Here is a 12,371-nt window from a genome sequence, read left to right as displayed (position 1 = left end):
GTTAATTCAGGTAGTTTTTGGATGTTATTTAATGTTGCTGTGGAGGAGTGAGAGCTTGGGGCTTCCCGGTCCACCATTTTGTTCAAGATTTACTTGACTTCTTTCAGCCCAGTTTTCCTTTTCTGTATAATTCATGGAACAGTATCTACCTCACTCACATCATTGGGGCTTCATCAGTCATTGTCTATTTTTCTAATTAAAATTTAATGTTAGCTAGTTGTTAAGAATCTGTTTATCAAGGGTGTGGTCTTCATAAGCATTATTTCTCCTCCTACATATATAATGTTTGGCCTAGCACGTATTTCTGTGCCTTCCTTGTGGGTAGAGTTTTTTGTTTTCTTTTGTTTTTGTTATTTCTGTGCCTTCCTTGTGGGTAGAGTTTTTCCTTTTCTTTTGTTTTTGTTTTTTGCCTGTGTTCCTCTCCTTAATCTTCAGTGGCTTTCTACTAGTGCCCTCAGGCTGCAGTTTTGAAGCCTTTATCCCTGAAGGTTAAGACTTATTCCTTTGGAAGACAGGTCTGTTTGAAGTTTCAGCATTGACTGCTGTGACCTTTCCCTCGCCAGCATCTTGGGGGAAATTTCTCAGGATTTTCCCTGATCTTCTCTGTGATTCCCTAATATGGTTCCTGAAGTGTTTTATGCTCTCAGGCTAGCCCACTCTTGGATTTTAACAGTTAGTTAAAAATTGCTAGCTTAGGGCTGCCCTGGTGGCGCAGTGGTTGAGAGTCTGCCTGCTCATGCAGGAAACGCGGGTTCGTGCCCCCGTCCGGGAAGATCCCACGTGCCGCGGAGCGGCTGGGCCCGTGAGCCATGGCCGCTGAGCCTGCGCGTCCGGAGCCTGTGCTCCGCAGCCGGACAGGCCACAGCGGTGAGAGGCCCGCGTACAACAACAAAAAATCCTAGCTTAATGTTTTTACTGGGATATATAGTTTTCATTGACATGTGTCTCAGGTAAGCAAATGATCAGTTACCATTTTTCCCTGTACACCTCTCTTTGCCTCTAGATTTTCAGTAAGTTTCTTGTTCTATGACTTTGTTTCTCTGATGGATTCAAGAAAAGTCATTGATTTTTCACTTTGCCCAGCTTTTTTCTTTTCTTTTTTTTAATTGAAGTATAGTTGATTTACAATATTGTGTTAGTTTCAGGTGTGCAGCAAGGTGATTCAGTTATATACATATTTTTTTCAGATTCTTTTCCATTATAGGTTATTATAAGATTGAATATAGTTACCTGTGCAAACAACAAGTACATCCTTGTTGTTTGTTGTAAGAATGAGAGCAATCATCTTTTTAGGTTTCTACATCTCCCAAAATATGTAAAAACCAGACATGTTCAATAATTTTTTTTTTATCTCTTACATTTTCTGTGCATCATGTATTCATACAAAGCCACCTGGAAAAGTTCTAGCTCAGGTTTCTCATGAGGTTCAGTCAGATATCAGCTATGGCCACAGTTGTCTAAAGGCTTGACTGGAGCTACAGGATCCATTTCTATAATGACTCAAATACATGGCTAACAAGTTGGTTCTGGATGCTGGCAGGATGACTGAGCTTCTCCTCACATAAATCTTTCCAAAAGCCTGCTTGAACTGCTGCAGTATCTTCATAACATGTTAGATGTCCATCCTCCAGAATAAATTATCCTAGAGACTAAGGTGGAGAATGAAATACTTTTATAACCCAGCCCTGGTAATCACATATGGTCACTTTTACTTGCTACTTAGCAACCCTTATTAACTCTTGGGAGTGGACCACACAGGATACAAATAGCAGACTTTGAGGATCATTGGTTATCTCTTGAAGACTGGCTACCACATGCGCTATTTAAAACAGTATTGCAATAGACATTGCTGTAAATGTATCCTAAATATATAACTGGGAGTAAAACTACTGGATCGGAAGATATTCATATCTTCAAGTTTACTAGATAATGCCGAACTTTTCTCCAATGTTTTTATAAAAATATACACTGCCAGCAGCAAAGTATGCACCACACCTTTTTGTGTCACGTCTTTACCTTCACCAGATATTGACAGACTTTTCAAGTTTTGCCATCTAGTAGGTTTATGATTGTATTGTATTGCAATTCCCTAAATACTACTGAGATTTTTATATTTTCTTTTTTTTGACATTTAATTTTGTGAACCTGATTTGTGAAATCCCTGTTCGATCTTTTTCTTATTTTTCTACTCTTTTTGTTTGTTTGTTTTTTTATTTGTTTTTTGTCTTTGGTATTTCCTCTTTTTTAAAAAATTGAAATATAGTTGTTTTACAATATTGTGTTAGTTTTGGGTATACAGAATGGTGATTTTTTTTGCAGTTTATCTTCCATTATAGGGTTTTTTTTGCACATTATATTGCATTATAGGTTACTATAAGATATTGGGTATAACTCTCTATGCTGTACAGTAAATCTTGTTGCTTATCTACTGAGTTTCTTTTTCCTACTGAGTTTTTAAAATTATTTTATTCCAAAATAATTTTGGACCTACAGAAATTTTAGACTTTTGTGATTCAAATTAGTAAAGAGAGCTTCTTTATAACTTTTACCCATTTTTCCATATATGTCAACATCCTGCATAACTATAGTTCAATTATCAAAAGTAAGACATGAACACCGCTACAATGTAGTTTACTATACTATAGACTATTCAGTTTCACCAGTTCTTCCACTAGCAACTTTTTTTTTTCTGTTTTAGGATTCAACATAGGATCTCAGTTTTCATTTATTTGTCATGTCTCTTTAGTCTACTCCAATTTATGGCAGTTTTTTGTTTGTTTGTTTTTTCACCTTTCATGACCTTTAACATTTTTAAGAGCACTGGCCAGTTATTTTGTAGAATGCTTTACAATTTCGGTTTCCCTGATATTTTCTCATGATTAGACTGAGTCTGTACAATTTGGCAAGAATACCACAGAGTCGATTTTACTTTCTCAATGTGTCATAACAGCAGGTGCATAATGTGGACGTGTCTTACTGCTAGTGATGTTAAACTGATTAAGATTAAGATAGTATCTACCAGGGTTTCTTCACTGTTAAGATTTTTTTTTTACCTTTGTAATGAATAAACATCTTGGGGAATAATACTTTGAGACTATACAAATATTCTATTTCTCCTAAAATTTTCAACTACTCTTGTAAGCATCTGGATTCTGCCTGTAACAATCATTGCTGTGGTGCTTTAATGTTGAAGTTGTATTTCTCTTATTCCTTCTACACTTATTAGTTGGAATTCTTCTCTAAGGGAAGTTTAATGTTCTCCCCCATTTATTTACTTATTCATTTTTTATATCAGTTGGACTCGTGGATACTTATTTTATTTTATGAGTTATAATACATTACTGTAAAAAAAATTTTTTTTGCTCACATTTTCCCAGTCTTGGCTGTTGGGAGCAGTGTCCCATGTGCACTTGAGAAAAATGTGTATTCTATTACTGTTGGATGAAATGTTCTATATATGTCTCTTAGGTCCCTTTGGTCTAATGCATGGTTCAAGTCCAATGTTTTCTTTTTTTTCCTTTTTTTTTTTGGCTGTCCAGCGTGGCCTGTGGGATCTTAGTTCCCCGACCAGGGATTGAACCCACGTCCCCTGCAGTGGAAGTGGGGAGTCTTAACCACTGGACTGCCAGGGAACTCCCAAGTCCAACGTTTTCTTGTTAATTTTCTCTCTAGATTATCTACCCATTGCTGAAAGTGGGGTACTGAAGTCCCTTACAATTATGCTATTGTTGTCTCTTTCTCCCTTCAGATCTGTTAGTGTTTGATTAATATATAGGTGCTTCAATGCTGAGTACATGTATTTTGTGACTGTTATAACCTCTTGATGGATTGGCCAGGTTATCTTTTTTTTTTTTTTTTTTTGCGGTACGCGGGCCTCTCATTGTTGTGGCCTCTCCTGCTGTGGAACACAGGCTCCGGACGCGCAGGCTCAGCCGCCATGGCTCACGGGCCCAGCCGCTCCGCGGCATGTGGGATCTTCCCGGACCAGGGCACGAACCCGTGTCCCCTGCATCAGCAGGCGGACTCTCAACCACTGCGCCACCAGGGAAGCCCCAGTTTACCTTTATATAATGATTTTCTTTGTCTCTTGTTACCCTTTTTGCTTAAAAGTCTATTTTTTTCTGACATAAATACAGCCACCCCTGCTTTATTTTCATTTCCACTTTCATGGTATATCTTTTTCTATTTCTTTACTTTGAGCCTATGTGTGTCCTTAATGCTGAATGAGTCTCTTGTCAGCAGCAGATGGTTGGGTTTCATTTTTTTAATCCATCTAGCCATCTGTGCCTTTTGATTAGTGAGTTCAACTCATTTATATTTAGAATAACTATTGATATGAAAGGACTTACTACTGCCATCTTATTAATTGTGTTCTGTCTCTTCCGTAGTTCCATTATTTAGTTTTTTTCTCTGTTTCTTTCTGTCTTTGTAAATTGGTGATTTTTTGTGCTGGTATGTTCCGATTTCCCTTTCTTTATCTTCTGTGAATCTACTCTAGGTTTTTGCTTTGTGGTTGTCATGAAATTTACATAAAACATCTTACAGATAAAACTGATAGGTGGTTTACTTTGATTGCATAAGAAAATTTCACCCGTTTGCTCCCCTTTTGATATTTTGAGGTCACAAATTTATCTCTTTTTATATTGTATATTCTTTAACAAATTACAGTACTATAGTTATTTTTAATACTTTTGTCCTTAACCATTATACTCTAGTTAAGTTGTTAACATGCTATCTTATCACAGATTAGATTTTTCTAAATCTGTATATTTGCCTTTACCAGTGTGTTATATACTTTTGTACATTTTAATGTTCTAATTAGTGTCTTTTTGCTTCTGCCTGAAGAGTTTCTTAAAGATTTTCTTGCAAGGCAGATCTAGTACTGATGAACTTTCTCAGCTTTTCTGTTGTTGTTTGGGAAAGTCTTATTCTCCTTCATTTTTGACGAATAACTTTGCCAAACAGAGTATTCTTGGCTGGCAATTTTAATATTTTGTTATTTTTCTCTCTCCTGGCCTGTAGGTCTCTGCTGAGAAATCTGCTGATAACCTAATGGGGGTTTCTTTACAGGTTACACTTTTTTTTTCTCTTGCTGCTGTTAGGATTCTCTATTTGTCTTTGATTTTTGACAGCCTCATTATAATGTGTCTTGAGAAGGTCTTTATGCATTGAGATATATGGTGATCTATTATGTTTGTAAACTTAGATGGCTAAGTGTCTCCCAAAATTTGTGAAGTTCTCAGCTATTCTTTCTTTTTTTTAAGTTAATTTTTCCTGGAGTATAGTTGCTTTATAATGTTGTGTTAGTTTTTTGCTGTACAGCAAAATGAATCAGTCATACGTATACATATATCCCCTCCTTTTTAGATTTCCTTCCCATTTAGGTCACCACTCAGCTATTCTTTCTATTTATTTGTTTTTTGTTTGTTTGTTTGTTTATGGCTGTCTTTGGGTCTTCGTTGCTGTGTGCGGACTTTCTCTAGTTGTGGCGAGGGGGGGCTGCTCTTCATTGCAGTGCGCGAGCTTCTTCTCATCATCATGGCTTCTCTTGTTGTGCAGCATGGGCTCTAGGTGCGCGGGCTTCAGTAGTTGTGGCTCGCGGGCTCAGTAGTTGTGGCTCACAGGCTCTAGAGCACAGGCTCAGTAGTTGTGGCTCATGGGCTTAGTTGCTCTGTGGCATGTGGGATCTTCCCGAACCAAGGCTCAAACCCGTGTCCCCTGCATTGGCAGGCGGGTTCTTAACCACTGTGCCACCAGGGATGTCCCTATTCTTTCTTTAAATAAATGTTCTGCCCTTTTCTTCCTTTCCTCTCAGTATGGAACTCCAACTATTCTAATATTTATATATTTTTTGAAGTCTCTTAGATCATATAGGCTTTCTTCATTCATTTTCATTCTTTCTGTCTTTATTTTCCTCTGCTTGAGTTATTTCAAAGTTCCAATTCTCTAGCACACTAATTCTATTCTTCATTTGGTCTCTTCTGCTGTAGATGCTCTCTATTGCATTTTCTATTTCATTCATTGAATTTTTCAGCCCCAGAATTTCTGTTTGGATTTTTTTTTTAAGATTTCTATCCCTTTGTTAAGTTTCTAATTTTGCTCATACATTGTTTTTCTGATTTTGTTGAATTGTCTTTATGTGTTTTCTTGTATCTCATTGAGTTTCATTAAAACAATTATTTTGAAATCTTTTTCAGATAGATTGCAAAATTCTGTGCCCTTGATTCAGTTATTAGAGGATTATCACTATCTTTTGCGGGTGACATGTTTTCTTGATTCTTCACATTCCTTGGAGTTTTGCATTGCTGCTTTTGCATTTGAAGTAGCAGACAGCTCCTCAAATCTTTTACTACTTGCATTTAGATGGATAAACTGTTTATCCGTCCTGTTATATCTGGGGGCTTTCTCTGACCTTGTATGTACAGCCCAGCTCCACAATTCTTGCTCCCTCTTGTGGCCAAATTCTTAAGCTTTTATGCCTTCTCTGATTCTTACAACTCTCCTGGCTGGCTTCTGGGAACTTCTTTTTTTCCTTTCAGAAAGTGGTGCTATAGCTCAAAATTTCCAGAAAGTGGTTTCTCTTGCTCACAGATTCTGGTCTGATTTTTCTGAGCACACTCCATTTACCCGATCTCACTCTTGCCATCACATGCAGGAGTGTGCACACAGCCTGCTGCAGAGTGTAGGGAGGTGTGGGTTTAGCACACGGGGCACTGAGAATACGCATGGGTCCAATGGGGAGATTGTCAGGTGAGGTTCTCCCAGAGGCTAATGGCTGAGTTTCCTGCTGAAGTCCTGAGCTTGGTCAGCATGTCCCTTTAATGCCCTTTGATATTCTATCTACCTCTTTCCCGGTGTCCTTTTGCCCCTAGTCATGGAGTTCCGGCTTCAGTATTCTGGGTGCTGCTGGAGAGAAACGGTTTTCTCCAACAGTGTCCTGCACAGCCAGGCACTGGGTGCTGGGCACTCACTCACGGCCTCCCATTCTCCTGTGGGAGAGGTTACTGATGACTATTTCAGCCCTGTGCTGTGTTGTCTTGGGGAAGCATTGACACTGAAGAAATTCCTCTTACCCTCTCCAGCACATCCAAATTCTTTCTTATTCTCCACGAAGTGCTGGAATCTGCCATATGGATCGCTGAACTTCTACAGGTCTCTCCCATCTGTGGGTATGTGTCCAAGTCAGCGCACTTCAAAATTTCCATGACTGTATGCAAGAGGGTGTGTCAGGTTCACCGGCTCCTGCTGGTTCCACAGCCTGTATGGACATCTGTCTCCCTATTGCCAGACAGATGGGCAAGATTCCTCCTGGTTCCCTGGCATGTGGTGCTGTGTCCCATCTCCCACAGAGGTACTTTTGTTTGTGGGTGGACCCAATTATTAGCTGTTAAAAAGGGGGGCAAAAGGAGAGATGTATTCAGTGTCATGATGCTGATGGCACTGTTTTAAAATTTACATACAGTAAGACTCAATTTTTGTGGTGTATATTTCTGCAGGTTTTTAAAAATGCATAGGGTTTATACCCACCGTCTTAGTTGTGACATAGAACAGTTCTGTCACATCCAAAAATTCTCTTGTGCTTCAGTCTATTTATCCTTGTGCTGATACCATCCCATATTAACTGTTTTACTTCATACATAGTAAGACCTGATATATGAAGAATATATCTCCTTCATTTTTTTTCAGTACGTCTTGAGCATTCTTGGTTCTTTGCACTTATACATATGTATGCATATAAAAAATTGTTTTCTGATTGGAACTTCATTGAACTGATAGATCACTTTTCCTTTTCTATAAACAAGAGGACTTCTTATTGCTTTGTAGCTGTTATCTTTGTAAGGACATGTTATTTTATCACTGTGGCAAACTAGTGAGTACACATAGTAACTAGATATTAAATGGTAAAAATGCAGACATCAGATGCTATTAATCTGTTATGCTAAATATTTAAATAATCATTTTTTCAGCTACCAGCCGATAGTTGAGTACATAGATGCCCAATTTGAGTCCTATCTTCAAGAAGAATTGAAAATTAAGCGTTCCTTTGTTGACTACCGTGATTCCCGTATCCACGTGTGCCTTTACTTCATTTCACCTACAGGACATTCTCTGAAATCCCTTGATCTATTAACCATGAAGAACATTGACAGTAAGGTGAGTTTGGTAAATCTATCAACCAATCAAGATTTGAAACTTATTGTGAAATAATACAAATCCTGAAGGCGTTTGCACACAGAGAACTTGTTATTTTGTAATACGTATATATATCTTTTTTGTTGTTAATCTTTAAAGCATTTGTGTTCGTTTCCTAGGGATACCATTGCAAAATACCACAGACTTAGTGGTTTAAACAACAGAACTTAATTTTCTCACAATTCTGGAGGCTACAAGTTCAAGATCAAGGTGTCGCCGAGTTTCATTTTTTCTGAAACCTCTTTTTAGGTGGCAGATTGCCACTTTCACTGCGTCCTCACATGATCTTTCCTTTGTACACACAGCTGATGTCTCTGTGTGTCCAAGTTCCACACACGCCACCGCTTTTTTTTTTTTTTTTTTTTTTGCGGTACGCGGGCCTCTCACTGTTGTGGCGTCTCCCGTTGCAGAGCGCAGGCTCCGGACGCGCAGGCTCAGCGGCCATGGCTCACGGGCCCAGCCGCTCCGCGGCATGTGGGATCTTCCCCGACCGGGGCACGAACCCGCGTCCCCTGCATCGGCAGGCGGACTCTCAACCATTGCGCCACCAGGGAAGCCCCAAGTTTCCCCTTTTTACGAGGACACCAGTGAGATTGGATTAGGGCCTATCTTCATGGCCTTATTTTGACTTAATCACCTCTTTAAAGGTTCTATCTCCAAACACTTTGTGAGATTCTGGGGTTTAGGGCTTTAAGATATATGTGAGGGAGAAGGGGGAGACATATTCAGCCCATAATAGCATTTGATACATTTCAACCTTTCTTCCTTTCCAGAGAAATTTAATTAGAATGTGTATCAGTTAGGAAAATGAGACACAGGTTTTAAAAAGTTTAATAAAATTTAAAATTTATCATGCTAAGTGAAGTAAGTCAGACAGAGAAAGGCAAATATCATATGATATCACCTCTATGCAGAATCTAAATAAAAATTGATACAAATGAACTTACAAAATAGAAACAGACAGACTTAGAGAACAGAATTTATGGTTACCAGAGGGGAAGGGTTGGGGGGAGGGATAGACTGGGAGTCTGGGATTGACATGTACACACTGCTATATTTAAAATAGATAACCAACAAGGACCTACTGTAGAGCACAGGGAACTCTGCTCAATATTCTGTAATTACCTAAATGGGAAAAGAATTTGAAAAAGAATAGATACATGTATGTGTATAACTGAATCACTTTGCTGTACACCTGAAACTAACACAACATTGTTAATCAACTATGCTCCAATCTAAAATAAAAATTTTAAAAACTCTTTTTAAAATTTAGGGGTTTTGTGATTAAATCATAATTCAGATCATTGTCATTTACCTGTAGTTTTGAAATAGAATTTACTCTATAGTACTATAAAATAATGCCATTAACGTTTACCTGGTACCACTGATGGTGGGAAACATGAAGATTTCATGATCCTGGCTACTGGTTCTGTCAGAGAAAATTCATAATATATATAATTATTTTTTCCAACAGAGAGCAAATATACATATGAAAGAACTTGTTATGTCATGAGATTCTTTTCTGCACTCAGCCCTGATAAAACATGCTGTCTTCAACTTTATTCAGTTGAAGGGAGGAAGAGTTCTAAAATTGCGTTCCCTTTATCAAAGAAGGCCTGACCTTTGCTACGTATTGTTCAAACTGGAAAAAAACGTTGTACTTAATCTAAGTCACCAAGTAGTTGAAAGAAGTTAGATTTCTAGTTAAAATTAAGAGCTGTCTCAATTTCTCGATTAGTAGTATATTCAATACTCAAGGACACACAGTTTTATTTTTAATTTTATGGGCAGCTATAATCATCAAGCCATTTCCAGATACAGGAAGTTGCTAATTTTTGCAAAGACCATTGCATAAAGGGTTGGGCAAGGGTGTGTGTCTCTCTGTTGTCTTCTCTTACTGGTTTCTCAGCTCTCCTTACAATAAGTGATTTTTGTTCCTTAGATATGAACACCTGAGGAATTATTGACATGAAGCATTTTCATTTCTCATGTGTTAATGATTTACTATCACTGGAGGATATCTTTTCCCAGCTTTCTCACTAATACAACCCAAGACATTTACGTTAGTCTTGAATCTACCATAGCAGTTGTCTGCTTTTTACTATGGAAGCTATTATTCAAGATTTTAAAATTAGACAAAATTTTGAACATCCACGTTATAATGTTGAAGCCCTAGATTTTCACAAGGATTTTTTAAAAAATGTACTTTGAGGAACCTAAAAGAAAAGCAATAGACCTAAAACTGACTTTTATGCATTTATACTAGATCACAGAACTTAACGTTGTGTAGCTATGATTTAACAGTAATGATTTATTTTAACAGTAATAAAACATATTTTGGCATTTTATATTGCTATTTTCTACAAAGTTTAATTATTAAGGTGTAAATTCATTGAGAAGGAATGATCATATTGTAGAGCTAGGAAGAAAATTTTATGTATAAAATTTCAACTTCAAATATGCAATGTGAAATCATTTCTTTTTACAAATTACAAATGGACTTTTTTGTTAGCAAGGTGCTATACACACACATATACACACTCAGCTTTTAAAGTATAGTAAAAAAAAGTCTACTGTTTTTAGATGGTCTTTGGAAAACACAAGCAGATCTACCTGCAAGGTCATCTAGGTAGAACAAATTCTACCTAGAAGATGGGACAGTGATTAAGATGGATTTACGGAGAAGATGATGCAAATGAATGACAGGTAGAAGGACAAAGTTGATCTGTTCTATAATTTTGATGAAAGGTCTCTTGACTTTTTAATACTCAGTTTAATAAGAAATCAAATTAATAATGAAATCAAATTGATCATACTTCATTTTGCTACATACATTTTACTAACTCCAGATGTGTCGGAAGTGTAAGAAAATTTGAGAAGAGAAAGAAAATTGAGATTTCTAAACCTGAATTCTGATTAAGGATTAATCTTCAAAAGTACTGATGATTTTGGAAAGTAATTCTTTGAAGAAGTCATGATAGCCAGTGATTATCTAGTTATGAAAATTTATTGTCAGAGATTGAAGTTTTGACTGTAAATATAACAAATTAATAACAAATCCTCAATGGTGAGATTTTGTTTGCTTCTTTCTTAATAGGTGAACATTATACCACTGATTGCCAAAGCAGATACAATTTCTAAAAATGATTTACAGAAATTTAAGTGTAAGATAATGAGTGAATTGATTAGTAATGGCATCCAGATATACCAGCTCCCAACAGATGAAGCTACCACGCGCGTGAACACCTCAATGAATGTAAGCTTCTAACTACTGAATATCAGTTCTATTTGACAGGTGGGAATGAAAGTATAATTTATAAGTAACAATATTAGTAATATAGTGTCACTTGTATCTGACAGATACTATAAATAAGATATTTTCTTTCTAAAAGCCAGTGTGGGAAAATGTTTCACTTCCTTGATTTTGAAAAATGTTTGCTGATAATCAATTCTTTTAAAAAGCGTTTTATTGAGATATAGTTCACATACCATGTGACTCACTAGTTAGAATATACAATTTAGTGAGTTTTAGTCTATTCACAATGTGTGCAACCATCACCACAACCAAATTTAGGACATTTTTATTTCTCAAAAAGAAATCCCATACTCTTCAGCTTTTCTCACCTATTACCTGTCAGCCCTCCTCTCCACCAACCCTAGGAAACCACTAATCAACTTCTTTCTCTTCAGATTTCTCTGTTCTAGACATACCATATGAATGGAATTATATAATATTTGGTCTTTTCATGTTTTTATTGGCTATTAATGTGTCTTCCCAAGAGAAAAATTTACTCAGACCCTTTGTCTATATTTAATTGAGCTTTTGTCTTTTTATTATTGAGTTGTAAGAGTTCTTTATATATTCTGGATACAAGTTGCTTATGAGATACATGATTTGCAAATATTTCTCCCAATCTATTGGTCTTTCCATTTTATTTTTGGTGTGCTTTGAAAAGCAAAATTTTTAATATTGATGAAGTCCAGTTTATTTATTTTTGTTGTTACTTATGCTTTTTATGTCATATCTAAGAATGTTTTGTCAAATCCAAGGTAATAAAGATTTACTTACAAGTTTTCTTCTAAGAGGTTTTAAAATTGTGGTAAAATACACATAACCTGAAATTTACCATCTTAAACCTTTTTAAAAATAATTTTATTTATTTATTTTTGGCTGTGTT

At 36.6% G+C, this 12,371-nt stretch overlaps 1 protein-coding gene across 2 annotated transcripts in view; it reads left to right on the top strand.

The window, feature by feature from the left end:
• The window catches only part of SEPTIN14 (septin 14), a 41,565-nt gene that overhangs the window by 13,360 nt on the left and 15,834 nt on the right, over window positions 1–12,371 (top strand). The window contains exons 4-5 of one of the 2 annotated variants that reach the window (XM_059036686.2): window positions 7,968–8,154; window positions 11,291–11,449. In XM_059036686.2, coding sequence (XP_058892669.1) covers window positions 7,968–8,154; window positions 11,291–11,449 — 346 coding nt within the window. Of the gene's footprint in view, window positions 1–7,967; window positions 8,155–11,290; window positions 11,450–12,371 lie in introns of those variants that run through there. The other variant, XM_067014037.1, reaches the window with a different exon arrangement.

Source organism: Kogia breviceps, chromosome 14 (assembly GCF_026419965.1).
Source record: "Kogia breviceps isolate mKogBre1 chromosome 14, mKogBre1 haplotype 1, whole genome shotgun sequence".
NCBI lineage: Eukaryota > Metazoa > Chordata > Mammalia > Artiodactyla > Physeteridae > Kogia > Kogia breviceps.
This window is presented reverse-complemented; position numbering and strand designations above follow the sequence as displayed.